This window comes from Saccopteryx leptura, chromosome 1, assembly GCF_036850995.1.
Source record: "Saccopteryx leptura isolate mSacLep1 chromosome 1, mSacLep1_pri_phased_curated, whole genome shotgun sequence".
Lineage (NCBI taxonomy): Eukaryota > Metazoa > Chordata > Mammalia > Chiroptera > Emballonuridae > Saccopteryx > Saccopteryx leptura.
Window position 1 is genome coordinate 380744572 of NC_089503.1, and position 27988 is coordinate 380772559.

Genomic DNA, 27988 nt, shown 5'->3' on the forward strand with positions numbered 1-27988 from the left:
GCCTCCATTTTCTCAGAGAAGACGGAAACAGTTGTGCACAGAGTGTTGATGGAAGTAAGGCTGGCAAAGGCCATTCTGATGAGGTCTCGGACAGAAACGAGGAACGTGTTACTGGACAGTGAAGAGAAGGCAGTCCTTGTAACAAGGCGACAAAGGACACGGCTGAATTGTGTTCGTGTCCTAGTGTTTCTTGGAAGGTAGAACTTACATGTGATGAAATTGGATGTTAGCTGAGATTTCTAAGCACAGTGTGGGAGGAATTTCTTGGCTCCTCCTGACTGCTTTAGTAAAATATGAGAGTAATGACTTGAAGGTAAAACTATTAAGTAAAAAAAAAAAAAAAGAACTGGAATGTCAAGATTTGGAAAATCCTTGGCCCATCCATATTGCAGAAAACAAGGAGGTGTCTTCTTCAGAAAAGAACATCAAGGAAGGGTGTGGCGAAGTGCCCATAGGAGATTGGCGTGGGTGTGACCCCAGGGACTTCACCAGCCTCCCCGACTCCCCGACAGGGACACGACGGTGTGACCTGGAGAGAAGGAGCTGGGAAGGAATGCAGGCAGCCTGGGTTCTACCAAGGGGACCAGAGTCGTGCACTGTTCTTCAAGGCGAGAGGAGAAGGACCCCCAAGGCGTGCAGAGGTCAGGGACGGCCCTCCATTTCCAAAGGAAGGACCGCTGACTTGCTCTCCACAGGCCAGACAGCCTCTGCCCAAAGCTGTGTGGGTCGGGCCACCCAGCGGAACCGCGAGGGCATGATCCCTGCCCAGCAGAGCCGGGCTGAGCTCCCCACAGTGGGTCCAGGGGGCAGGACCTTAACCTTAGTGGATCCAAAGGGCAGATCCCCAAGCCAGAGAGGATCACTCTCGAGTCTTACGATCTCATGGAGTTTGCCTTGCTAGGATTTAGACTCGCTAGAGACCCATCGGTCACCCCCTCCTTATTTCCTGTTTCTGCCTTTTGGAGGGGGACTGGCTACCCTGTGCCTGTCCCCGCACTGGATTTCAGAAGCACGTAGCTAGTCTGGATTCTCAGGTTCACAGCTGGGGAGAAACTCGGCCTCAGGATGAACCGAGACTGCCTCAAACTCACCCGTACCTGATTAAATGATATTCGGAGGCGACTTTGGACTTTAGAGTTGATGCTGGAACAAGTTGAGACTTTGGGGGCCCATGGGGTGAAATGAGTATATTTTGCAAGTGAGAAGGACAGGAGGAATTCTGGGGGACCGGGGATAAAATGTAACGGACTGAATGTGTCCTCCTAAAATCTGTATGTTGAAACCTAAGCCCCAATGTGATGGTGTCGGAGGTGGGATCTTTGGGGGGAGGGGGGTGATTAGGTCATGAGGGTGGAGGCCTCACAGATGAGATTAGTGTCCTTTTAAGAAGAGTCCAGAAGAGCTACCTCCCTGTCTTTCCACCAGGTGAGGACTCAACTGAGCCGGCGGTCCGCACTCCTGAGGAGGGCTCTCACGGCAACCTGAGCACGCTGGCGCCCTGTCTCAGCCTTCCAGCCTCCAGACCGTGAGAGATAAATTTCTGTTGTTTATAATCCACCGGGTCTGTGGTATTCTCTATAGCCGCCTGAACGGACTAAGATGTCATTCACAACAGGGGATTACTGGCGCCTGTCTTAGTCAGCTCAGGCTACCATAACAAAACACCATCGACTGGGTAGCTTAAACTACAGAAGTTGATTTATTTCTCACAGTTCTGGAAGCTGAAGAAACCCATCTCAAGGTCAAGAGACTCATGGTCGGGGGAGCCCCGTTCCTGGCTTGCAGATGGCTCTGTCTCGCCAAGTCTTCATGGCAGCGGGACCTGTGGTCTCTCTTTGTCTTCCTACAAGGGCACCGATCCCATCACGGGGGCCCCACCCTCACAATTTTATCTAAACCTAATCACCTCCAAACACCACCATGTTGAGGGTTAGGGCTTCCCTATGTGAATTTTGAGGGGACACAAACATCCGGTCCATACAGCTCCTAAGTATAGACCCTGAATTTCTCTTTGGTAAACCTCCTCCCATATCTTCTCCTTTGTGGGTTTGATTTTTACAGTGATGTGAACGCCAGGAAAATCTTGCCGTCGCCTGGCCCCATCCTGCACAGCTGGGAGCAGACCAGCACCCGTGTCCCCCTGGATGCCAGGTGTGTGGTCCTCCTCCTCCCTCTGACACCTGTGGCAGCCCCTGCTGTGGGAGTGTGGAGCCCCTGCTGTGGGAGGGCGGAGCCCCTGCTGTGGGAGGGCAGGTCAGAACCCTCAGTCAGCTTCTCCCACAACCTGAGGAGCCCCTGCTGTGGGAGTATGGAGCCCCTGCTGTCAGAGGGCGGAGCCCCTGCTGTGGGAGGGAGGGGTCAGAGCTGTCAGTCAGCTTCTCCCACAACCTGAGGAGCCCCTGCTGTAGGAGGGCGGGGTCAGAACCGTCAGTCAGCTTCTCCCACAACCTGAGGAGCCCCTGCTGTAGGAGGGCGGGGTCAGAACCGTCAGTCAGCTTCTCCCACAACCTGAGGAGCCCCTGCTGTGGGAGTGTGGAGCCCCTGCTGTGGGAGGGCGGGGTCAGAGCTGTCAGTCAGCTTCTCCCACAACCTGAGGAGCCCCTGCTGTGGGAGGGCGGAGCCCCTGCTGTGGGAGGACGGAGCCCCTGCTGTCAGAGGGCGGAGCCCCTGCTGTGGGAGGGCGGGTCAGAGCCATCAGTCAGCTTCTCCCACAACCTGAGGAGCCCCTGCTGTAGGAGGGCGGGGTCAGAGCCGTCAGTCAGCTTCTCCCACAACCTGAGGAGCCCCTGCTGTGGGAGGGCGGAGCCCCTGCTGTGGGAGGGCGGGGTCAGAGCTGTCAGTCAGCTTCTCCCACAACCTGAGGAGCCCCTTGTCCAGTGACCACACGTGCAGAGCCCAGTGCTGGTCCCCACCCTGGTACCCCGGAATCCCCTAGAATCGCTCCCAGATGCCAACTCCCAGAGCCAGGGAATTCACTCCCAGGGTCCCTGGGGCCCTGTGTGGGCAGAGATACTTCATGTCTCCTGTGACTAGATGTTCCTGGGGCCATTAAAGGAAAGAAGAGCCAGCCCAGGGACAGCCGCACTGTAGGCCACGAGCCCCACCGCAGGGTCCCCGGGCAGGGAAGGACAGTGAGTCTGGCCTCAGTCCTGGGAGCCCTACATTCCAGGCTGAGCAGAGTGGGGCAGGCCCCTCCCGGGTGCCTGCGCCCGTCTTCCCACGGCAGACCCTACTCCTCCCCCACAGCGCCCAAGGGTGACTCCCACCCCAGAGTGACCGGCCAGCCCGCCAGCTCCCTGTCCCTTGTTGTCACTCGGCTTTAGCACTTCTGGCTGAGGTGCCGCTGCAATGCTGACACAGAAAATTACTTGTGACCGTGAACAACACTTTGTTACGTGCAATCCTCAGTGCCCCTCTAAGGAAGTGGAGACTGTCACTTGCAGTGTGGGGTGACAGGTGTGAGGATGGAAGCTTGGCAAAGCCAGGGGAGTGCACTGCTTTGAATTTTCTTGGGGGGGGGGGCGTTATATGTAGGAAGTGGATGGAGAAAGAGGAAGGAGAAGGCCACATAGTCCCTCCCTTTCTAAGAGGATTGCCACAAATCTCATTGGCCAGAAGCTGGTCACCTGCCACACATAGCTGCAAAGGAACCTGGGAAATGTAGTTTTTTTTTAGCAGTGGCAGCTTATATAGCTAAACATTGTGGTTCTGTTTTTAAGGGTATAGGAGAGAATGGTTGTCTCTGCCTCAGGAGCTACTAGCTAAGCCATGGTGGGGATGGGGGCACAGGGGAGCCATCCTAAGGCATAGGACATCGAAATCGGGTGCTGAAGGAGATAGGTCCCAGGTCAAATGGGCTTGGTTTGGGTAAGATCGAGGAGCTAGGGAACAGGGTGGGTGATGGTGAGGGGGTGAGGAGATGGTGAGGACGTGACATTTGTGTGGAGAGGTTCGCTGTGGCTGCTGCTCGGGTGAGAGGGAGGGAGACAGCGGCAAATTCCTTCTCATCGTGTCCCGGGTGGCACCGAGTCACCGAAACGGAACAGCACTTTGGGAAGGTAAGCGCTGAGTCCAAGGCTAAGGTGTGGTACCGTGTGACTGTGGCTGTTCCCAGCACCCCCAAGAGGCCGACGTCGTCCATCCCGCTCACCGGAGACAGCCAGACGGACGCCGACATCCTGGCCTTCATCAGGGCCAGACAGAACATTCTGCAGAAGAAATGTGAGTACACCTTCCTCCAGGGCCCCGGGTCACCCCGCTCTGCTCACCAGCACCTGGGAGAGGTGAGGGGGAAGGCTGGAGCGAGCAGGGAGGCCAGAAGGAAGTAGGAAGTTTCCAGCATGTTCCCGAGGCCGCAGGACTGGCCTTACGGTCCCTCCCACGTGCCTGGCCCTAGCGCCCTCCTGGAGAAAGCCCTCAGAGGCGGCATCGGAAACCCCAGGACAGGCCAAGGGGGTGGCCGGCCCGGCTGTGCCTATCCTGCTTGGCAGGGTCTCTCTCCCTCTTCCGGGTTGTCGGCTCCCTTTGTTCTCTGTCCCCGAAGCCAGCTCTCCTTGGCTCGGTTCTCACCAATCAGGAGGGACCGAGTGAGGGTTTGGTGACCTGTAGGACCCCGGGCTAGAAATACCCATCTCCCGCTGGAACGCGGTGCCTGCCCCTGGGTTGCAGACGTAAGCACCACTCAGAGGCCCAGGTCTGAGGTCACCGTAAGTTACAGAAGGAACGTGTGCGGTGTGCCGGACATGGGAGGGGAAGAGAAGGACCTTCCTGGCCTTCATCGCCGACACCCCCTTCCTCTGCGGCGGGGGCCAGACCTCGCGGGCCCTGTGCTCTATTCCAGGGGCAGAGGGGACCCACGGAAGGGCTTACACCGCGGCGGGTTGGGATGTGATCGCCGCTTCGGAAAGCTCCCCGGGACTGTTGCACGTGGTGTGGGTGGTGGAGGACCAGGCTTCTGGGAAGGTCCAGGGAAGGGGTGCGGGCAGCCTGGACTGACCGGCGGGTTGGACGGGAGCTGTGAGGGAGAGAGGGACTCCTGGGCTTCGGACCTGGGCCCCTGAGCAGCTGACAGGCCGGCGGCGCTTTCTCTGAAACGAGAAAGGCAGGGAGGAGTGGGCATGGGAGGGCCAGAGGGCTTCAGGGTTCTGGTTGGCCCAGCGGGAGCCTCACACACCAGGTGGGACCCAGGGGAGATGGGAGTGGGCACCTGCACCTGCGTCCGGGCTCAGGCAGGGAGGTCCGGGTGGCTCTGTGTAAAATCCCTAGTTGCTGACAGCGGGTCCCTGGCACCGTGACACTTAGAGGCAGGCTGGAAGCTGCAGCCAGAGACACCAAGAGGGCTCAGCCAGGCGCGAGATGGCCCGCGGGGAGTGGCCGTGGCCTCTGCCAGGTCTGCGGGAGAACGTTCCGGAGACAGGCCGTGCTGCTGCGAGGCTGCCGACCAGCGCAGGACGATGGCCGCTTGCCTGTCCTGTCGTGCTGGCCTGCACAGGCCCCCATTAGGCTGGGGGGTGGGGGGAGAACGGGAGCCCCTCTGGCTGCAGGGAGGAGGGAAGAGAGGAGAGCGAGCAGGGACAGGGAGTGGAGACAGCTGTCCGGGGGGCGGGGGGTTGTCCCTGTCAGGAGAGGAGAAGAGTGAGGCTGCAGCCAAAGGGCACCGGGTGGGGAGGGCTTTTAATTTGCTTTAAATGGTTAGGAAGCCATTTCTAGACTGAAAGGGACGGCCCAGTAGAACGAAGGAGACCGATGAGGTGGGAGAGAAGACAGACATGCAGGCGACTCTCTGAGCAAGTACAGCACCTGGCGCCTGCGCCGTGAGTGGAGAGAGAGCCCGGCTTTGGGGGCGCAGAGGCCCCCTCCCCAGAACAGCCCCTAAAAATCAACCGTCCTGTCTCCTGTCAAGAAGTCCCACAAGTGAGCAGTGGTTTAAAGTTACGTTTACTCAGCTTTTGTACACGGGACGGAGATGTTTTCATCCACCATCTCGGGAGGGAGGAGACACTGGCCCAGAGCCTGTGCAGGCGGCATCTTCCTGCGCACTGTGACCAGACAGGGCGGAAAGCCGGCTGAGGTGGGCGACACGTTTACTACAATGTGGGCCTCACGTTACCAGTTCTACTTTTTTTTTTTTTTTTTTTTGTATTTTTCCAAAGTTAGAAGCGGGGAGGCACCTGACCAGGATCCACCTGGCGTGCCCACCAGGGGGCGATGCTCTGCCCATCCAGGCGTCGCTCTGTTGCGACCAGAGCCATTCTAGCGCCTGAGGCAGAGGCCATGGAGCCATCCTCAGCGCCCGGGCCATCTTTGCTCCAGTGGAGCCTCGGCTATGGGAGGGGAAGAGAGAGATAGAAAGAAAGGAGAGGGGGAAGGGTGGAGAAGCAGATGGGCGCCTCTCCTGTGTGCCCTGGGGATCGAACCTGAGACTTTCACACACCGGGCTGACGCTCCGCCGCTGAGCCAACCAGCCAGGGCTGCCAGTTATACTTTTTTGATTTATATTATTTCGTGTGATGCTTTCAACACTCGTGTGAGGTATATGGAGCCAAGAGTTTGATCCCCCCTCTTGACAGGTGAGGAAACTGAGGCACACTGAGGTTGGCTAGCTGGCCCAGCAGACGGACGGCAGCGCTGGGGGGAGCCCGGGTTGCGTGAGCGCCCTCCTCTCCCCGGGGCCCGCTGCCTGGGAAACCTCCCTGCTGTCCGGGTTAGTCTCTTGGCCTCCACCTTCCCTGCAGCTGGGGAGCTTTGTTCTCCAAACAAACAGCGGCCTGGAAGTCGTTCATCAAAACAAACCAGTCCGAGGGTTCAATTTCTATTCTTAAGGGAAGAAAAATAATCCTGGGTTCTCAGTGACCCCGGGGCCACAAAGGAAGCTGAAGACAGGATGACAAAGGGTCCCTCCCCTGCCAGGTCGGGGCTGCAAGGCCAGCAGGTGCAGCCTCTCCGGACGGACGGGTGGCAGATGGCCCGGGTCCCTCCGCACAGCGCTTTCGACGCGGCCCACTTATCAGGCCTCCCTGTCAGGCAAACATGCCGGCGGCTGGGGCCCAGGCACCTTCCGCGGCCAAAGCAAACACTCGCCTCTCCCCTGGGCTCCCTCTGCTCTTAATTTAGGGGCCTGTCTGTCTGGGCTTCTTCGAGTGCGCTCATTACGGGGAATTTGTAACTCTTAGCCTGGGAGCCAAGGAGCCCAGAGAGGCTGGTTTAACATTAGCCTCCCGCCGGCCCAGCCCGCAGACCTCACCGAGGGCCGGGTGAGTCTGCTTGATTTAGGGCTCGTGGAGAAGCTGTGCAACGTTTAAATCCCCGCCAGGGGCACCTGTGGACAGGTATATGTTCCTGTAAGAGACATTAGTCATCCCCAGTGTCAAATCTGCTGTTTCCAACTTCCAAAGATGGCTTTCAAATCTGAGAAAATGAGGGTAAATCCTTTCTACAGTGTTTGGTTTGTTGTTGTTGTTTTTTAAATCTTCCTTAATCCCTGAGTTTGGAAGTATTTCCATCTGGACCTTGATGTGACCCCGTAACCACGACAACCCTTTCTCCAGCTGGGAGAACGGTGCCAGGAAGGGGCTCTGTCCGAGGTCCTCCTTGTCCCCGCCAACCCCACCCCCACCGTCCCCACTCTGAGGAGCCTCCAGCGCTCTCTCTCCTTTGTTCTGGAACCTTCCCCATGGATGGAAAGAACACGGAGCCCGGAGGGACGAGACCTGAGCACAGGCGCTATCTCTCTGCCCTTTGTGAGCTCAGAGGCCTCCCTCTTATCTGTCAGGTTCAGATGTCTCCTCTGCCCCAGAGGTCACCTGGCCCGAATCATGTCATTCAAAGTCCCTGTGTGAGCGGGAAGTGGGCCTCTGTGGTGAGATCTGGCCCACAGCGTGAGGGGCAGTGGTTCTTAATGGTTTATCCGTAGCGGCACCCTCCATTCTGGGAAGCTACCGTCCCAAAACAATCTAAATATAGACCGGCAGCTTTATCCTTTAACTGGGGTTCACAAAGGAAAGGATGAAGAAAAGTGGCACCTTTTATTTTGGGCTGAGGTCTGTCTCTGTGAGTTACCGGGCCTCGGAGTGTCGTGGACTCTGAGTCCAACTCTGTGGCGTTTCTGCTCCACCCGACCCCCACCCTGTCACCACTGCACCCCAGTGTCTGTGGGGGCCGGTGACAGTCCTGGGGTGGGAGCCGGCTCAGTCTGCACGCTCCTGACTCTGGCTGTGTGTCCCTGGTGCAGAAACGTCAGACCAGGGACTGGTCTGGTGAAGCCACGTGGCTGGTGGTCCCCAGTTCCCACCCTCGCCCGTCCTTGGAACAGAGATAGGAAAGCAGGGGGTCTTAGCACCGGCTCATCGGAGTCCTCTGGGCCCACCCCGGGGACTCTGATTTAATCTTCCCAGGAGTGGCCAGGGCATCAGGATTTCCCAGGGGTTTCCAACAGGCAGCCGAGCTGGGAATCGGGTCCAGAGGGACAGGGACAGCCCCTCCGTGTGCTCTGCAGTGCCTGCCGCTCTTCCTTCTGGTCCGAGGGTCAAGTAGGTCAGCCAGAAGTGTTTTAAAAAATGAAGCTCGCCTTCGTGAACAGTGAGGCCAGCCTGGGGTGTTGCACACAGAAGGAGACCTGAGGGACCAGGGATCATCGCCTTGAGCTGTTTTCAACCTGGTCCTCCCAGCTACCTCCCTTGTTCCTCAGCACCGTGAGCAGACCACGCCCACCGCCCCGCCCGCTGGCAGGTCCCCTGGCCACCTGAGGGCTGCAGCCGCCTCACCCCTCAATCCCTGCCTGCGCTGAGGGGTTTTTGTTTGTTTGTTTGTTTGTTTGTTTTAGATGGAAAGGGACAGACAGGAAGGGAAAGAGATGAGAAGCAGCAACTCATAGTTGCGGCACCTTAGTTGTTCATTGACGGCTTCTCATATGTGCCTTGATGGGGGGATCGGGGGAAGAGGCTCCAGCCAAGCCAGTGACCCCTTGCTCAAGCCAGCGACCTTGGGCTCAAGCCAGTGCCCATGGGATCATGTCTATGAGCCCACACTCAAGCCAGTGACCCTGTGCTCAAGCTGGTGAGCCCAAGCTCAAAAGCCAGCCACCTTGGGGGTTTTAAACCTGGGTACTCAGCATCCCAGGTCGAACGCTCTATCTACTGCGCCACCGCCCGGTCAGGAGCCTGCTGTAAGGTTTCTTAAACACCGTGTTCATTACTCCACTAGTGCGCCCAGAAGTCTGCGGAAGTTCCCTTCTGCTCTTTCTGTGACAGGGAAACCTGAGCAGATTAACCGTGTGTCACTCGCACGAGTTCTGCTCACACTTCAGTCTGCCACCGAATCTAGGGGTTCTGTTGAAGTGCAGACTCGGGTCCCGTGAGTCTGCGTGGGGCCGGGATTAACAAGCTCCCTGGGGATGCCGGTGCTGCTGGTCCACGGGCCACACTTTGAGACGCCAGGAGCCACGCTCACCACCTCGCTCTTCCCGGGTGTTGGGAAATGAGGAACACCAGACCCAGAGCACTAACATGATTTTCCCCAAGTTGCGGGTGTCCCAGGGAGAGGACCATCCTGGCTAGAACTCGGGGGCTCTGGGCAGCCACGGGAGGTGGCAGGCAGGGGCCACGTGGTCAGGAGGGGCCACGCCGGAATATAACGAAGATCTGGAGCAAAGAGCAAGAGGAGAGACCCTCTCGGAGAGTGAAGTAGGATGGTGATTCTGGCTCAGAGAGAGGAACCCTCCGCGAAGGGCTGAGCGGGCTTCTTCCTTCAGAGCTCGGGGACTAAATAAAGCCCGGAGTCAGGGCCCTGAGAGTGTGTGCCCGAGACCAGAGGGATGTGGGAGGGGGGGGAGCGGCAGCCCCGCCCCGCCCTTTCAGCCCAGGAGAAGCCGGGAGAAGGAGCCCCCAGGCACAGGCTAACCGAGAGCATCCTGTCTCCTTTCAGATTCCCAGTAAGTGTCCGGCAAGAACAACGGACGGACGAAGGCACCTCCTCTCACTCGCCCTGGCTTCAGAAGTGACCTGTGGGCTGCTGGGAGCAACTGGTGACTTTGAGTCGATGGAGGGGACTGTGTTTCATTAGGGATGGTCACCTGGGAGCTGCCCCTGAGGCTGGGGCCCTCTTAGCTGTGGGCGCGGGAGCTCCCGCAGGACCGGGCAGTGCCGGGGCGCTGCGGGCAGGACCAGGGCTTCAGCTCCTCTCCTCGCGTGGGTCTCCTTAGATGAGGGTAGACCTTTCAGACTATGAAGCAGCACCATCGTAAGGTAGTGGCAGGGGGCGCTCACAACCGGCGGGCCGGGGGAAGTCATAGTTAGTTTTAAGCTATCGTCCAGCCCACCCCCTTGCCCAGCCCCTGGTGTGGAAGCCCGGGAATGGGTTGGGCAGGCCAGGCCGCAGGTCAGAGCCGAAGACAGGGCAGTGGGATGCAGGGCATCTTGACGGCCAGTTCCAATCTCTCACCAAACCTACACCATCACCCTGATGCCCGGATGAGCCATCAGCAGCACCTGACTGAGCTGTGTCTCCAATGAGCCACCCACCCTGCAGCGTCTGAGGACATCAGAGCCCCAGAGCGCAGTGGACAGCTCCCCGGAGCTCTGCAGCGTGGGCACCTTGGTGCTCCGCCGGATTTGGGCGGAAGCTCCCACTCCCACCAGCGGGAAGCAGCGGCAGGGGTCTTGTCTCAGGGGGCCTCAAGGGGCCTCCCAGCACTCCGGGCCCTGGCTCCCGAGGCAGCTCCCACGGAGGGTGGGCCGACCCTTGGGGAGCGTCAGGCGGTGGCTGCAAGGTTCCAAGCCAGCGGTGGTCAGCGGGCAGGGGAATGACACCCAGAAATAAAGCCAACGGAATAAAAGTGCATGTCCACTGCTCCGGTTCCCTCTGTCCTGTGACCACAGGACCCCGCCGCCCGGGAGCAGCAGCAGAGAGAGAATCCATGACAGCTGGCTGATCTCTCGCTTCTCAGCACGGGGGTGGGGGGGGGGGTAGACCCTTACATTGCAGAGCTGGCCAGGCCCGTAGAGCCGCTGGGATCCACACCCTCATTTACATAAGTAGGGAGCTGAAGAGCAAAGGGGCGGTCCCAGCTGGCTCAGATGTAGCTCCTTAGAGGCCCAAGTCACCGCCTTGGGGGGTTGGGCTTTCTCTGACCACCCCAACTAGGGGTACCTTCTAGTTACTGTCTACCCCACGACTTATTTTCTTCATCGCTATGACAGAGCATCTTTATTTGCTTATGTTTTTATAACCTGCAACCCACCCCTCTCCAAGACTAAAAGCTCCATGATAACAGGGACCCGTCTGTCTTGCTCTCACGGTGTCCCCAGCATGAGTCGGTACTCAATGAATGCTCCCTCCGCTGGTGAGTGGGAGAGTCAGAGCCAGACCTGCTTCCCCGTGGTGCCCATGGCTTCACTCTGGCTGTGACAGAGGCCCACGGGGCAGGGCCCGGTCTCTCTGGTTCACGTCTGGCTCTCACGGTCCAGTGGCACATGTCACAACTGAAAACTAGACCATATACATATACATATACACATACATATACACATACAGATACACATACACATACATATACATATACACATACACATACATATACACATACATATACACATACACATACACATACATATACACATACATATACACATACATATATATATACACATACACATACATATACACATACACATACATATACACATACATATACATATACACATATACATACACATACATATACACATACATATACACATACACATACATATACACATACACATATACATATACACATACACATACATATACACATACATATACACATACACATACATATACGAATGGTTTGCATATATTGGATTGAAGTCAGTAGAAGACTGATACCCAAAACAAGAGAAATAAATGAGGTGGCCCCATGATTGCCCCAGTTACTACCTGCAGAGAGTTCAGGCTGCAGTTCAGGAAGGGGACACCAGGGGGCACCTTGTTGTTTCCTTGAGTTGAGGAAATGGTCTCTGTCCAGGGAGGCCAGGGTGGCTTCCATTGCAAGGCAGGGTACCAGGGGTGAGTGAGCTGCAGGTGTGTGTGTGTGTGTGTGTGTGTGTGTGTGTGTGTGTGTGTGTGTGTACACAGAGAGAGCGTGCTCTAGAGACCTACACCACCCAGAAGGAGGGGTCGGAGAGCATAAGGCTGGGAATCATTCACGTTCCCCAACAGCCAAAGCGGAGAAACCGCCTCCCCAAAGGGCCAGTGAATTCAAACTACAGAAGGACACTGCTTCGGAAATGGGTCCAAAGTAGCTCCGGATGAAAGGCAGCTCTGGTCCTGCCTAACAAAGCGGACAAGGCAGGCCTCAGAACCATCTCCAGTAAGCTTCCAAGGAACTTCCCCGGGTCTCAGAACAAAGCTCAATCATATTTGAGAGAATACACAATATCTGAGCACCCGGCAATGTGAAATTCACAATGTTTGACATCCGATAGGAGAATCACCCGGCATGCAGAGCAGTCGGAAAATGTGGTCTGTAATGTGAATGCTGGAGGTGAAAAACGTAGGTGTCAAATGTGGGAGGGGGGAAATAGCATTTCCTTAACACGGGCTCTGTCTCCTGTGTGGAAAGGGGCCCTGGGTATGTTATAAGCACAGGGAGGGGGACTCAGAGCCGTGAGCAGGCAGAAAGCTGGCCGGATCCTCCGTGCTCCCCAGCCGTTGACCTCCATGTCTCCCAAAGGCGGCTCTTCCCCAGACCAGCCTCCTTCCTCCTCCGGCCCCAGGTGTGGGATACTGCGATCGCCTTCTCTCTGGAATATTGCAGGGTTTTCCTTTTCCATTACCGTCCTTAAAGCCCAGCAAGGAGAGCCCCTCAACCACGCCTCAGAGGGCCCTGCACTCTGAAGTGCCTTGCTAGAAACTTTCTAAGTCTCCCTCTGACGCTCTGACAGCCAGCAGTGTCACCCGTGAGCACCACCCCCAGCCGTGGCCAGGCCCTGAGTGGACCTCAGCTTTCTCCTCACCCCTCAGTGCTGTTCAGTGCATGCACGGGGCTGCTCAGATGCTCCAAGGTGCCCCGGGAGTCATGCCGACGGAGTCGCCCCGGAACTTTTGGTCAGTCCCTGGTTCCAGGTGGTGAGCCTGGTGAACCGATTGTCCCTGCTGACTGGCAGCATTCCTTTCGTGGCATTGCTCAAGACCAGGCCACCAGAGTGATGCCAACCTGCTGATTTGAGTACCTCTCACAGGTAGGCATGGGATAAAGAACCATCACGTGCACTGATCAGACAACAAACAAATCAATAAGAACCTCTTTTCCACCATATTCTGACTGTTCACCAGTAAATCACTGTACCTCACATGGACTCGTGAATATGGTGCTTTTTAAAAAAAAAAAAAATCGAACTGCTTATATAGACAAGAAATATCTGCCAGGACCCGACACACCCCGGAGCCCCTGCCTTCATTCTCAGTTCTTCCGTTCATTACCTCTCTCGGGCCCTGGAGGCTCTGCCCTCCCCTGGGGGCAAGGTGAAGCCTGTCTGGGTCGACACCTTCCTCTGCGTCCCAGACCCTGTCTTCTTGGCTTATTGCTGCTTTAGGCCCAAAGTGTCTTGCATATCTAGGTGTTGGGGTTTTTTTTTTACGGTAAGTAGAGGTAAGGAGACATAGGGGGCTTCTTTAATATGGGGTGTCTAGTGAATCTCTGAACAACCCGCCTATCTTCTTCAAATGCCATGTCCATCAAGAGAGGGGGCACGGTCCCCCCACTCCTGTTGTGCCCCCACGCCGGCCAGCTCCTTCACTAGGTTCCACAGATGAGCTCTTTCCCTACGGGAGTTACAACCTCCCTACGGGAGTTACAAACCACAGCGACCCAGGAAAGGGGGCGGAGAACAAAGCGTCTGTGGCAGAGGCTGGCAGCGCCCCGCCCATGCCCCCGGCTCACCTGGCGCTCCCGGGCAGCTCTCGTGGACAGTGCCCATCCACACCAGCAGCTTCCTGTCGCGAGCTCTGTTTGGCCACGAGAGCACCCAGCCCATGTGCAGGGCGGGCCGCTGGTGTGGGAGTTAACCTCCCCGGGAGCAGACCTCCACCAATGAGGGTCAGGGAACTATGAAGGAACGACCCTCTAGGCTTCCCTGCTGCCTGAGGGACAACTCTGCCGTGTGCCCAACACAGTCTCCCAGACGTCTGTCCTTGGTGGGGCTCAGGGCCCCGGTGACCACAGCAGCCCCTGCTCAATAACACACCTGCACTGGCCACCTTCTCCCACACGCCTTCCTGCCTCTCTTCCCCACGCTCTTGGGATCTTTTTCTGGCATCTCTTCCCAGATGAACTATTTGCACCCCCATTTGGCCGTGGGGTCTGCTCCGAGTCCAGGGTAGGCAAGGGCACCTATTTCAGAGTCGTGGGCGGGGGCCATGGCAATCACACTCTCAGGGCCGGTGTGGATGAGAGTCCTCCCAGCTTCCCGACTGGGAGACCTCTGGAGCCCAGACAACCCCGTGCAGAACTTGCTACCCCGGCCCCGTGGTGCCGTCTATGAGGATGGCTGAGTTAGGGCGGCAGGATCTGAAACCAGGCTCCGTCTCTCCCTTTGCCTCCCGCTCACCCCAGGCAGGGGACGTCCCCGGGGCAGGTGGGCCTTATCTTCTGCCCCCGGATCCCGGCTGGAACGTGCCCTTTTCCACTTGTGAGGATACATGCCTGTTGAGTGACTCCCTACGTGAATGCCGATGTTGGATGGTGGGTGGGCGGCCCGTCCTTCCTTATCTCAGGCGGGTCCAGATGGGAAGAGGCCTGTGCCCACTGCTCTGTTTACTCTGCATTCTCTGCCCATTGTCCATGAAATTGATCTGGGGGGCAAGGGGGGGGGAGGGAGTTTGTTTTTCTTCTTTTTCCTCCAATCTCCTTATTAGTTCAGCCTCAGAAAGTCCCTTATCACTGCCGGATGTCAGGCCACGCTCTGCCATCAGGCCCGGCCATGGTCGGCTGTCCATTAATTGATTTTGCCCTCCCCTCCTTGGGGAACACAAATTGGCTCAGCCCATTAGCAGCAATAATTCCCTGAAAGGGATTATAAATCATGACCTATGTCCAGCGGCCGCTTACAGGAGTTGGGGCCCTTGCGGGGAGGTGTCGGGCAGGGAGTTGGAACGTTTCGGGAGCAGAAAAGGCCCCGGCAGGCCTGCAGGCTCGCTCCTGGACCTGAGCAGGGGCAGGAGGCTGCAGTGTCCAGGGGTAGCTGAGGCAGGCCCAGTCAGCACACAGGGCGACCCCCATCAGTGTGTACTGAAATTGCAAAGGGAGGGAGGGGGGAAGGGCCCCCCCCAACGCAGACAGAGTGCTCTGAGGGCCCCTTCCGTTGACCCCACCCACCAAGTCCACCTTTATGTTACTGTCCTTCGGCTGGCTCTGTGGACTTGGGTTCTCAGAAGTCCCCCACTGAGCTGTAGGTGCTCCTGAAAAAGACCTGTCGCTGACCCCCGCCCTGCTGCTCTGCGGGTGTCTGTGAACACCAGAGGGTGAGAATGGCAGAGGGTGGGTGCCAGCCAGCGGAGAGGAGGGCACGCCCAGGGGCAGGAGGAGCGGCCCGGCGGCTGGGGAAGGCCACCTCTCGCTAACTTTACCAGCACATCGTAGGTTCTCAGTAGGGACAGTAGTGCCCCCACATTATCTGACGGGGATACGTTCCAGGACCCCCAGAGGATGCCTGAAAGCACCATAGCACCGAATTCTATAGATCCGTGCCTCTCCCTGGACATGCGGAACTCCTCCTCAGAAGCAGGCCCTGCGGCCCCTCTGGCATACCCAGACTGTCAGCAGTGCTGCTCTGGCTCTGGAGACCAAGCCAGGGAAGGGTGACCGGAACCCAGGCGCTGCAATACTGTGACCGCCGACCTGATCGCCGAGACAGCTACTGAAGTGACTGACAGGCGGGGAGACGCTGGACAGAGGGACGAGTCGCGTCCCGGGTGGGATGGTGTGGGACGGTGACAGAATTCCTCATGCTACTCGGAATGACACACAACTTAAAACTCATGAGTTACGTATTTCCGGAATTGTCCGCTTAATACTTTACGACTGCAGCTGACCATGGGTAACGAAAACCACGGGAAATAAAACCACGGGTAAGGGGGGGGGAGGATGACTGTCGTCCATAAATGAATCGAGTGCTTTGCCCACAGTGAACCTGGGACCACTGCCTGCCCAGGACGGGAGGGAGGGTGGGCCGCAGTGACAGCTGACCCAGCCTCCCCTCCGCCAACCCCCGAGGCGTCACAGACGTCCCTCCGGCCCCCCGTGGGCTCCCGCGCAGACAGTGCATTCCCTCGCCCTCCATCTCCTTCCACTTGAGAACAACCGTCATTCCCTGCGGACCGGATCCTGACCTGTCGAGAACACTCAGGCCACACACGTTGCTAGGGCCTTCCCGAGATCCCCCAGACGACAACGGGGAAGCTTCCTAAAGGGCACACGACGGAGCTCTTCACATATGGAGCTTCTCCGGGCAATCAGAGAGGATTTGATTATCACGCACCCGTGCAGCTCAAATTGCAGCCCTTGCTTAAAACCAGAGGAGTTAGCGAGTCTACAGTGACAAGATGACAGCCAACGCTCTGTTGTCCCATTTCTCCCAAACACGAGGGAACGCCAGTCCAGAGTGAGTTTTGCGGTTAAAGACGCTTTCATCGGCGTCCAGGGAGAAGCCCCGATCCAGCACGGCGCTGTCTGGGAAAGCGTGGGGTGAGGACTGCCTGACACAGGGTGGCTTCTGATCCCAGGTGGCCACAGGGTCTGCCTCTCCACAGCCCCGCCCAAGTAACACCTGTCCGCTGGGTGTCTGCTGGCTGGGGCCGATTATCTGAGGGTGGGGATGAGCCAAGGACAGGCATGAGAGGGCGCTCTCAGACAAGCTGCCTCCTGGAGGATTTGAGCCAAAAAATGCCAGGAGAAGAAAAGAAGCACGTGGGAACCGACACTGACACCCACTGACCAGAGGGCCACCCGCTGGGACGAGGGGCAAGGGGTCCCCTGAGGAGAGGGGGCAGGCGTATTCAGTGCAGAGTTAGGAGCAAGGATGCAGGCCTCGTTGTCCCAGAACCTGGCTCCCCAGCACAAATTATTTCAATTGCTCGAGATACCTGGCAAGTGTTCCTATTCCTTCCAACTCAAATAAGCCTTGAACAATTTAAAAAAACTAAACAAAGGAAACCTCCTATGACCACTGGGGAGGGACAGAATACCCAGCAGTGGCTTAAGCAGATAGGTTTCTGTTTCTCACACGAAAAGAGAGCTAGAGACAGGGGTGTGCTGAGCGCCTTTGCACCTCTCTTGACCTTACCCGCAAGGACACAAGTCTGCTCGGCCCCCGCGGTCTACTGTGCACGCAGGAAAGACTGGGAGCGCCTGCGGAGCCTGAGCCCTTGGTCAGCAGAGAGCAACTCTGCCCCTCCCCCTCCGTGGCTGACTCTGCCCGGATCTCATTGGTCAGAGGTGGTCACGTGGCCAGCCCAGCAGCAAGGAAGCCTGGAAAGGGGGTGCGAGGGACACTGTCAATCTTCTGATCCCGTCCCCATTTCTGAGCCCCTCTTCCTGACTTTCATGTGTTTTGCCTCCAATGGCCTGTGCTTGGGGCTCTTCGGTGGACTGTCCACGGACTACTGGTGCCATATTACCTGCAAGGGCACAGAGATGTCCAAAGCACCGACCAGTGTGGGGATAGGGAAGCCCAGCTCCCCTGCCTCCACTTGGAACTAACTGGGTGTGTTTGACCCGCCAGGGCTTCCCGGAAACCAGGTGGAGGCGGGACGACGGAGCCTCCTTGGCCCTACTCCATGGACCCCCTTATTGGTCTGTGCACTATTCATGCACAAACTGGGCTCAGGGCTGTCCTGGGGAGCCCGGCCCCAGACAGCAGGGGCGGGATTTTTGTGATGGGTGAGACCAGTCACATCCCATTGCCTGACACATACAAAAGCAGGTTCTGTTGGCCAGGAAGGGAAGAAAGGGTATCGGGCAGGCAGCTCACGGTGTCTGCTGCCGCGGCTCATTACAGGAAACGCAAGCGGAGAACCTGGAACGCTCACGCACGGCGGGTGGGAAGGCGAAACGCTGCAGCCGCTTTGGAAAACGGGTCCTCAGAAAAGTTAAACAGAGTGACCATGTGACCCAGCCATCCCATTCCCAGGCAGATGTCCAGAGGAATGGAAAACCTACATGCACACAAACACCTGTGTGTGACCATTCACGGCAACGTTATTCCTAATAGCCAAAGAGTAGAAACCACCCAAGTATCTATGAACTGTAAGTCAAGGATCGGTATATTCATACAATGGAACAGCATTCGGCTGTAAGGAAGAATAAAGTACTGACATGCTACATACAGTATGTGGCCAGACACAAAGGCCACACACGGTACGACTGCGTTTCTATGAACGCAGTCCATCCGGACAGAGAGCCTCTGTTGCCAGAGGCTGCGGGGGCAGGCTGTGGGGGAGGGGGAGCGGAAGGTTAAACAGTCCAGGGTTTCTCTTCAAGGTGGTAAACCCATTCTCAAATAGTTTGTGGGGATGGTTGTACTACCCTGAGAATATGCTACAAACCATTCACTGGTATACCTTAACTGTGTGAACGGTGTGGTATGTAAATCATATCTCATTAAAGCGATTACAAATGCGCAGCTACATCAGCAAAGGAAGAGAGGAAAGTGTCCTTGATTCTGCCCACCCAGCGCCAGGATACACTTTCAGCCTCTTTTTTATTCACACAAACATGTCACCAATCCAGTATCTTCGGAAGGGGACCAGCTAAAGGATTGCAAGCAAGGACAGTTGTCACAGAGGCTAGGGAGAAGGGCATCCAATGTGTTAGGGGCACCCACCCCAATACTGCTCCTGACCGAGACAGTCATCTGTCTGTTTGCTTTGCCCTGATTTGTCACCCGGTTTTCTCATCCTCAGTTCCCCCAATGGGCAGGTCAACTCTCCTGCCCCGTTTTTTGTAGCCAAGGCAACTGAGTGCAAGGTTTATTCACACCCAATCTGATTTCTTCCCCAGCTCCAAAGATTGGGAGCTCGAAGCCATCCTGGGTGAGAAGCCAGGGGCTGCTGAGGGGGCCGCTCAGGCCTGGGCAGAGTGTGGAGAGCATTGGATTTGACCCAGAAACACCCATCCAACTTGGAGGCAGAGGGCGAGACATGCTGACCTCAGGAGGACCCGGTAGGTCTTATTTGAGGGATCCATGCCACTTGCTGCTCTCCATGGGGAAGAGAAGGCTGGGTGGGGGGTGGCAGGCCTGTTTGCACTCACAGCACTTAGCGCATCCAGGCTGAGCCGCACTGTTCAAACAGACTCCCAGCCCTAGACACCTGTGCCCCAGAGGGCGAGGCAGGCAGGAGGCTGGGTGCAGGTTCCCCCGGGCACTGCCCGTCTTTCCTCCCAAAGCCAGCCCACAGCCCTGGCCGAGTCCTGGCCACACCATGCCCCGCGCGGGGCTCTGCGTCTGCTGGGGGGGCCGGGTGCTGCCCCTGCTGCTGGTCTATGTCTGCTACCTGCTGCTGGGCGCCACGGTCTTCCAGCTGCTGGAGAAGCAGGCGGAGGCGCAGTCCCGGGACCAGTTTCAGTTTGAGAAGCTGCGCTTCCTGGAGAACTACACCTGCCTGGACCAGCGGGCCCTGGAGCAGTTTGTGCAGGTGAAGGGGCAATGCATGTGGGGCGGTGGGCAGAGGGGTCCCGGCCGCCGTGGGGCGGTGGGCAGAGGGGTCCCGGCCGCCGTGGGGCGGTGGGCAGAGGGGTCCCGGCCGCCGTGGGGCGGTGGGCAGAGGGGTCCCGGCCGCCGTGGGGCGGTGGGCAGAGGGGTCCCGGCCGCCGTGGGGCGGTGGGCAGAGGGGTCCCGGCCGCCGTGGGACGGTGGGCAGAGGGGTCCCGGCCGCCGTGGGGCGGTGGGCAGAGGGGTCCCGGCCGCCGTGGGGCGGTGGGCAGAGGGGTCCCGGCCGCCGTGGGGCGGTGGGCAGAGGGGTCCCGGCCGCCGTGGGGCGGTGGGCAGAGGGGTCTCAGCTGCTGTGGGGTGGTGGGCAGAGGGGTCTCAGCTGCTGTGGGGTGGTGGGCAGAGGGGGTTCCTATAGCAGGTCCAGACCCGCAACCCAGAGACTGCTGCCCTGTTTGCAAGCAGAGGGTGTGGGAACAGAGCCAGGGGAGACCTAGATCCAGGTGTCAGACTGGATCGCTGTGACATTGGGCAAGTCACTTAACCTCTCCGGTCCTAAATGTCCTCATCTGGAAGGTGAGAAGAAGCACATCTGTGCTGCAGACATTCAACAGCAGATTGAACGCATTTTTTCAGCTGCCACTGGCGGCATAAACCTGAGCTGAGTCACCGATGCTGAGCCGGTTCCTCCTCCCACACCCGCACGTCCCCAGCCCCAACCCCAGGGCCTCTGTTCCCGCTGCCCTCTGCTCAGCTCCCTTTCCGGCACTGACCACACTCGGGCTGTGGCTGCGGGCGGGGGACACCAATGAAGGTCAGGGAGCAGCCGCCACGCTGGCCCTCTCCGGGCTGGTCCCACCTGGAGCTGGGCGTGGTGAGCAGTGACCGGGGCGACTGAGCCCCACCAGCGAGGTGCCCATCGGCAGCGCTCTCTGATGGCAGAGCGGGTCACCCCCCTGCCTGGCCGCCTTCTGCTTCCCTGCACAGACTCCGGGGCCCCAGCACCCTCCCTCCAAGAGACAAGGCCAAACCTGGGTGTTGTTGGGGAAGGTAAAATGCTAAGGGGGTGGAGTGAGTGACAACACCCACCGCAAAGAAACAAGCCAGGTGCAGGGGCATCCCAGCGATCGTTGCTATTTATTGCGCATTCACAATGAGCTCTAAACAGTGGGGGGTAGGGTCACTGGGACGGGGTGAGACCAGTCGTGATCCAGCACCTGAGGCCCCGTGTTTCACGTGTGTTTTCTCATCCTCGCCTACCTGGTCACTGTCTCCAGTGTGTAGGCGGGAACTGGAGCCCAGGGAGCTGGCGTGTGTTGGCCAGGGCTGCACAGTTAGTGGTAGAGACAGGACTTGCACTCGGTGGAGGCCCCGCGCTCTCCTCCACACGGATTAGCATCAACGCCACCGCAGGATACAGCCTAGAGCAGCAGTTCTCAGAGTGCGGACCGGAACCAGCCACATCAGCGTCCCCTGGGAGCCCATTGGAAATGATCACGCGCCCCTGACCCGGACGCATGCACGGAGTTGGGAATGCTGGGGGTGGGGCCAGCAGGCTGTGTGCCAACAGGCCCTCCGGGCCATGCCGATGCCCACGCCCACTCAAGAAGGAGAACAGCTGGCCTGGGAGATGGGTGGGTGGTGAGACACCTGCCCAGGAATGAATCTTTCAGTTTTGTGTTTCACTTCCTTTCTCCCCAGCAGTACAGGGCTGGGGCCACAGCGCCCATATCAGGACCGAGAACGATTCTGAGAACTATTCGGGAGCCTCTCAGGACTCCAGGAGATGGGGGTGGGGGGAAGGGGGGGAAAGGAGAGGCCCTGGGTTAGGGGAGAGGCCCTGAGTTAGAGGAGAAACCAGGAGTCAGAGGCTGTGGGAAGGCTGGGTAGCTGGGATCGAGAGCTCTGAGAGAGGAGGCGAAGGCAACGGGTTTGGCTGCAGCCCCGCGGAAGGTGCCGCCCATGAGCCCCATCCGCGCCGGGGCCTCCCCAGGGGAGCCGGCACATTCTTGACCTCCGTCCGCGGCCTCCTTAGGAAGGTCCTCACTTGCCAGGGGAAGTCTAGTGGAAAAGCAGAATTCTGGGAGGAGAGTCCAGACACACGTCACTGTTCACATCGCAAGGGGCAAGCGTGACACACAGCGCCACGGGCAGAACAGAGGGCGGACGCCGCCGGGAAACAGGCCGTGCCCGGGGCCGCAGGACCCACTTCCTGGCCTTCTGCATCACATATTCCTAGAGAAGGACAGAAGGTCCGCCTCTGGAGTCCCACTCGGCGACCCCCGCTGACATCAGGGCCCCTCCCCATCGGGATGGAGGACGTCAGGGTAGGGGACAGCCAGGGTCCAGGGCGAGTGCTGCTCCCAAGAGAGAGGGCCTCCAGGGATAGTGTGTGTCCCAGAATGCTCTCTCCCGGCTTGTGTGGGCGTGTGGGAAAGAGAAGGAGGCCAACGTCCCTATGGGAAGAGGCCAGATCTGCCAAAGTGAGGAGAAACAGACAGCTGGTGTCAGGACACTTAACCGGCCTGGCCCACGGGACCACCCCCACCCCGGCCAGAGCTCGCTCACCCAGCCCGCAGGGAAACAGTTCCCACAGGAACTAGAGGCCAGAGCCGCCCCCTCCCCCACCACCGCCAGCTTGCCTTTGGGGTTCTGAGGGGCAAGACTGTGCTCCTGCCCAGGCTGAGGAAGGAGCTTGCCCACATCCAAGAGGGCTGGGCCCAGGGGCAGAGGGCCCAGGGGCAGAGGGGCCCAGGGGCAGAGGGGCCCAGGGGCAGAGGGCTCAGGGGCAGAGGGGCCCAGGGGCAGAGGGGCCCAGGGGCAGAGGGCCCAGGGGCAGAGGGGCGCAGGGGCAGAGGGCCCAGGGGCAGAGGGGCCCAGGGGCAGAGGGGCGCAGGGGCAGAGGGGCCCAGGGGCAGAGGGCCCAGGGGCAGAGGGGCGCAGGGGCAGAGGGGCCCAGGGGCAGAGGGCCCAGGGGCAGAGGGGCGCAGGGGCAGAGGGGCGCAGGGGCAGAGGGCCCAGGGGCAGAGGGGCGCAGGGGCAGAGGGCCCAGGGGCAGAGGGGCGCAGGGGCAGAGGGGCCCAGGGGCAGAGGGCCCAGGGGCAGAGGGGCGCAGGGGCAGAGGGCCCAGGGGCAGAGGGGCCCAGGGGCAGAGGGGCCCAGGGGCAGAGGGGCGCAGGGGTAGAGGGCCCAGGGGCAGAGGGGCCCAGGGGCAGAGGGCCCAGGGGCAGAGGGGCCCAGGGGCAGAGGGCCCAGGGGCAGAGGGCCCAGGGGCAGAGGGGCTCAGGCCTGAGCTCCCAGGAGGGTTCAGGTTCTGTAAACACACACTCAACACACACAGACGCCTAAAGCATGCATACACACGCAACATTCACACACGCGAGCGCGCGCACACTCAGGAGACCTTTGCCCTGGCCGCTGGTGGAATTTCTCCTGTAGGCCCTGGGCGGACACTCACTAGGAGGCAGCAGAGAGCAAGGCTACCACCTCACCTGGAAGCACAGAGAACCATCAGCTTCACCCAAGGGCAGCCCCACGCCTTCCCGATGGACCCCAGACCCTGTGTTCCCAAGTAAACCCTTCACCCTTCCAGGATCATCCAACCTGAAATCGTCCTAACAACCCCTTTGCATCTCACCCTCTTGGCCACAGGCAGCATCCCTCCCCCCCATTCCTTAGGCACCGAGGGCCTCCCCGGGCCCCTCCCCCTCCCCCACGCCGGGCCATGCTTACAGCCCACACTGCAGCCAGTCCTGGGCGCCGGAACAGACAGTGTATCTGGAATCCAATGACCCCGGGCAGGTGGCCACGCTGAGCCTCGGGTTCCTTTTCCATGAAATCGAAATGGGACTATCTGAGAGTATCAGAGAGTGAGGTGTCACCAAAGGCACCCCGCTGAGAACCAGGCCCAGGGCTGGTGCCATCAGCCCCTTCCCCCTGCCGTCCCGTTCTGCAGGTCATCATGGAAGCCTGGCTGAAGGGCGTGAACCCCAAAGGCAACTCCACCAACCCCAGCAACTGGGACTTCGGCAGCAGTTTCTTCTTCGCAGGCACGGTCGTCACCACCATCGGTAAAGGGCTGGGTGAAGAAGGGCTCTCCCCCTTCAGGGCTCGGGTTCCCCCAAAGCAGATGCCGAAACAAGGATGTGGTTGATCTAGGCGAGGACTCCAGGAAGCACCGGGGGAGAAGTGGTGAGACCGCCAGGGGGTGGTCCCCGTGGGCCAGGGCCCAGGCCGGAAGGTGAAACAGAGAGAAAAGGCCAGAGACATTGCACCAGTGAGCCAGGCTCACTCCCACTGGGGACCCTCGGAGAGGCCAGGTAGAGCCCCAGAACAGTCCCTGCGAGGGGTCTTGGCCTCCCAACCCCGCCCCGGCTGGCTGAGAGCTCATCCTGGAGGTGTGAACTGTCCAGCATTTTGGACCTGCCCTCAGACCAAGTGAACTCCTGTGGCCAGAAAAACCTCTCGGGTACAGAGAGATGCGGGAACTTGGGGTGGGAGGTCACATATGTCTGCAGAAACTGTCCACGAAGCTGCAGGTGATAGCCCAGGTGCCCCAAGGGGACAGGACCCTGAGAGTGTCTGCTACACCCCTCTGCCAGAAAACCCACTCCACCCCCCACAGGGAAACCCTCAGACCCCCACTAAACCCATCCATTTAATTAAGGCCAAGTGAGTCTTCCCCATCCATTCAATTAGGTCCAACACCTTCTTTGAACTTTGGTGACCTGGAAGCTGAGGAAGGAGCAGGGGTAGAGGATACATGGGAACTTGGATAAGACCCAGACTCAGCCCTCAAAGAGCTTCCAATCCAATGAGGACAGATAAGATAAACACACCAAGAACAATAGTGCAAGACCGAGTAGAAAATTAGATAGGAACGACATGAAACGCCATGGTAAATCATGTCTAGTAGGGAGGAAGAGAGGGGCAGTCAGGAGGGCTTCCTAGAGGCAGGGTCATTTAAGATGGGCCTTGAAAGACCAGCAGGATTCTTTTAAATAGGGATCGTTGTAGCAGAGAATGGGAAGAGTGTTCGTGAGATCAAGGGAGCTTTCCTCCTCCCCCCAGAGGTGGTGGGAGACCGCCAGCAGTTCTGAAGTCTACCCCCCCCCACATGCGCACTCCTCCTCACCCACAGGATATGGGAACCTGGCACCCAGCACGGAGGCCGGCCAGGTCTTCTGTGTCTTCTACGCCCTGGTGGGCATCCCACTCAACGTGGTCTTCCTCAACCACCTGGGCACAGGGCTGCGTGGCCATCTGACCACCCTCGAGAGGTGGGGGGACCAGCCCAGACGCTCCCAGGTAGGGCCCCTCCCTCCCTCCCTCCCTCGAGCCCTGCCGTGGCCGAATCTGTGGCGGGTAGATGCTTCAGAAGCTGAGTCTGAGCTGGGGGCTGGCGGCAGGTCTTAGCAGACACGGGTGGGGGGAAAGGAGCAGGCAGAGGGAGAGGCTGAATGCCACGTGGGTTGAGCAGAGACGTGGCCAGCCATCCACAGAATTCTGCAGCAGGTGCGGACCGCCGGAGTTGTCCCACAGCAGCCTGAGGCAACCAGGACTTTATACCCCTGCTCCTGTGAGGCACCGGGCGGCCTCCTGGGAAGGCGTGCCCTTGGGCCAGGCAGTGCTCTGTAGCTGCCAGACACCCTGAAGGAGCTGGCAGCTGCTCACCACGCTGCATCTCCACGGCCATCCCAGAACTCCAACAAGCATCCTTTCCTGTGGTTGAAGACAGGCTGCAGGCCACCCGGCGTGCCCCTAGAGCCCCCCTGCTCGCCAGCCCTTTGCTAAGCCAGGCACACTAAGAGGGCAGAGGTGCAGAGGAAGCCGGGACACTACAGTGTCCCAGATCTGAGTCCTCACGGGGCCTGCACAAGGGACTCCCCCAGCCCAAAAGAATCTTCAAATTCTGACTTGACCCAGGAATGCAATCCCTCTGACCGCATCCTTCCCAGCCCGGGCGAGATCACGCACACATGGGTTTAAGCTCCGCCCCAAAGGCCTGCAGGGCAGAGAAGGGACCGAGCTCTGACCCAGACTGCCCCGCCCCATACAGTCCTGGGCCTTCCATGTAGACTCAGACGCCGACTCCCTCACTCCCTCCAGCTACTGCAGATCCTGGGCCTGGCTCTGTTCTTGACCCTGGGGACCCTGATCGTCCTCGTCTTCCCGCCCATGGTCTTTAGCCACGTGGAGGGCTGGAGCCTCGGCGAGGGTTTCTACTTTGCCTTCATCACTCTCAGCACCATCGGCTTCGGGGACTATGTTGTTGGTGAGAACAAGGAAGTCACATATCTCTCAGGGTCAGAGACTCCGGGATTGGGGGGATGGGGAGGTGTCAGTGGGAGTAACTACTGAGGATCAGATCGCCCCTGTTTTTTTTTTAAAGAGGAAGATAAATAATTTCTGAGGCCGCTGTGGATTCTCACAACATCCTCGGATGTTGCCGATCTGGGACCCATCACCCTTTCTCCAGAGACCTTCCTTGTCACTCCTTGTTACGGGGAGGCTGGCAGGGCCCCTGTGGAACCTGAGGGGGGCTGTACCCTCAGGCCCCTGGTACTTATCATGTCCCCCTTCCCTGCCAGGCACAGACCCCAGCAAGCATTACATCTCGGTGTACCGAAGCCTGGCGGCCATCTGGATCCTCCTGGGCCTGGCGTGGCTGGCGCTGGTCCTCCCGTTAGGCCCCCTGCTTCTGCACCGGTGCTCGCAGCTCTGGCTGCTCAGCAGGGGCCTTGGCCTCAAGACAGAGGGAGCCCCCGAGACCAGTGGGCTCCCTAGACCTCAGAAGCTCCCCTTCTCTGCATGAGCCTCTCCCCGTGGCCCCAGCCCAGCCCATACGCCCTCTGGACTTCCCGCCCCACCCCCTCCTCTTCCAACCCACTCATTTCCCAGCCGGGACTGGTCCCAGGAGCTCACTGGAGAGGGAGGGAGGCAGGTATGTTCAAGATAGTAACAGAAAAGAGATGTCAAGACAGGACCAATGACAGATGCGTGTGAAGCAAGATGCATGCCACTGTCCCAGAGCCCCTGCCCTTTCCCCTCAAAAGTGACCCGAAACAGATCTCGGCCAAGTCCCCCTGGCCGTCCTCGCACCCCACTCCCAGGAGGCTTCATGCGGGACAGCAGACCCAGGGCGGCTCCTGCCGGGAGCCGTGCGCAGTGTGCATTGGTCTGGCCCCCGCTGTGTCGGGCACCGTGCCGGGGTGCTGGCCTCTGGGGTACCACAAAGAGAGCTCCTGCCCTCCACAGGGCAGGAGTCGAGTGGAAGGGCTAGCCAAGCAGAGAGGCATCCCCAACCAGGTGCCCAAAAGGCCACGACGGGGGCAGATCAGGGTGTGACGAGAGCCCATGGGAACGGCTAGCAGGGAGGGTCATGGAGAGGGGCTGGGGCTTCGGAGGATCTTAGTGCCTAGAGGACCCCTGCCTTCCCGAAGCTCCACCGAGGGGCAGGCCAGCCGGCTGCCTCTCAAAGCCTGCCAGTCCCCTTGCCTCGAAGTCTAGAGCTGCCCAAGAACAAGGCTTCGGAGGGCTTGGGTGTCCTGCCCTCTTTCCTGGGTCTGGTCTCCCCTGCACCCCCCACCCCGGGCACATCTTGACTTCAGCAGCCCCTCTAGGCTCCTGTCTTCTTAAAAGCCTTTCCAAACACACACGCTTCCCCGGGAAAACGGTCAGCAGATCCCAGGAGACTTCCAGGAGATGAGCTCCATGAGCACAGCCTCCCCTTGAGACCCAGCTCTGCCGCACTGGCCTTTCTCCTGCCAGACTGCGACATCTCTGGCCAGAGGAGAGGAGAGGAGAGGTTGAGACCAGCCTGCTCCACGGCCCAGCCTCACCAAGGACCACAGACCTCGGCCCCTACCTCTCCCAGGACCCCAGCAGCCAGGCAGGCCCATGAGTGCCCGGGGACCACAGGACAGGCCCGCGGCAAGGCTGTAAAGCGGAGGAGGCTCAGGGGGACACCCAGGGCAGCATCTGCAGCAGCAGGAGAGACCCAGGTCACATCCCGATGTGAAGCTGAGGACCCCTGGGGACTCCTTACCTGCCCAGGGCCCTCCCTCCCGCCTGGGTAGAGGAGAGAGTCAGGGGACCTCTTCAGACGTAAGGAATGGACAAGCCCACTGGTCAAGGCTCTTCTGCCCCCCAAGCTCATGGACAAGTGGTGGTCGGCTGGGGTCCCCATCTTTGGGTACACAAAGAAAAGAATGATGGCGTGAGAGTTCCAGGGAGGGCTCGACAAGCAGCAGGTCCTTGGAGATGGCCCCGGGGTCCAGGGACTGAGGCAGGGGCCCTAAGACAAT

At 59.1% G+C, this 27988-nt stretch overlaps 2 protein-coding genes across 3 annotated transcripts in view; both read left to right on the plus strand.

The window, feature by feature from the left end:
- Positions 1-10836, plus strand: part of KIF6 (kinesin family member 6) — a 407764-nt gene extending 396928 nt beyond the window's left edge. For both annotated transcript variants that reach the window (XM_066361424.1, XM_066361425.1), the window contains exons 20-22: positions 2062-2151; positions 4115-4221; positions 9922-10836. In XM_066361424.1, coding sequence (XP_066217521.1) covers positions 2062-2151; positions 4115-4221; positions 9922-9932 — 208 coding nt within the window. In that variant the 3' untranslated portion in view covers positions 9933-10836. The remainder of the gene's footprint in view (positions 1-2061; positions 2152-4114; positions 4222-9921) is intronic.
- An 8608-nt stretch (positions 10837-19444) lies between these two features.
- KCNK16 (potassium two pore domain channel subfamily K member 16) lies at positions 19445-27973 on the plus strand. Its single transcript, XM_066361427.1, has 5 exons — positions 19445-19668; positions 23638-23752; positions 24823-24989; positions 25791-25956; positions 26273-27973. Exons 1-5 carry the CDS (start codon positions 19456-19458, stop codon positions 26494-26496), a joined length of 885 nt encoding a protein of 294 aa, XP_066217524.1. The 5' UTR covers positions 19445-19455; the 3' UTR covers positions 26497-27973.
- Positions 27974-27988: the final 15 nt, after the last annotated feature.

Coding starts and splice junctions, on each gene's coding strand:
- KCNK16 (XM_066361427.1), top strand. CDS start 19,456: ATGCCCCGCGCGGGGCTCTGCGTCTGCTGGGGGGGCCGGGTGCTGCCC. Junction 19,669..23,637: donor CCCTGGAGCAGTTTGTGCAG/GTGAAGGGGCAA, acceptor CCCGTTCTGCAG/GTCATCATGGAAGCCTGGCT. Junction 24,990..25,790: donor ACCAGCCCAGACGCTCCCAG/GTAGGGCCCCTC, acceptor CACTCCCTCCAG/CTACTGCAGATCCTGGGCCT.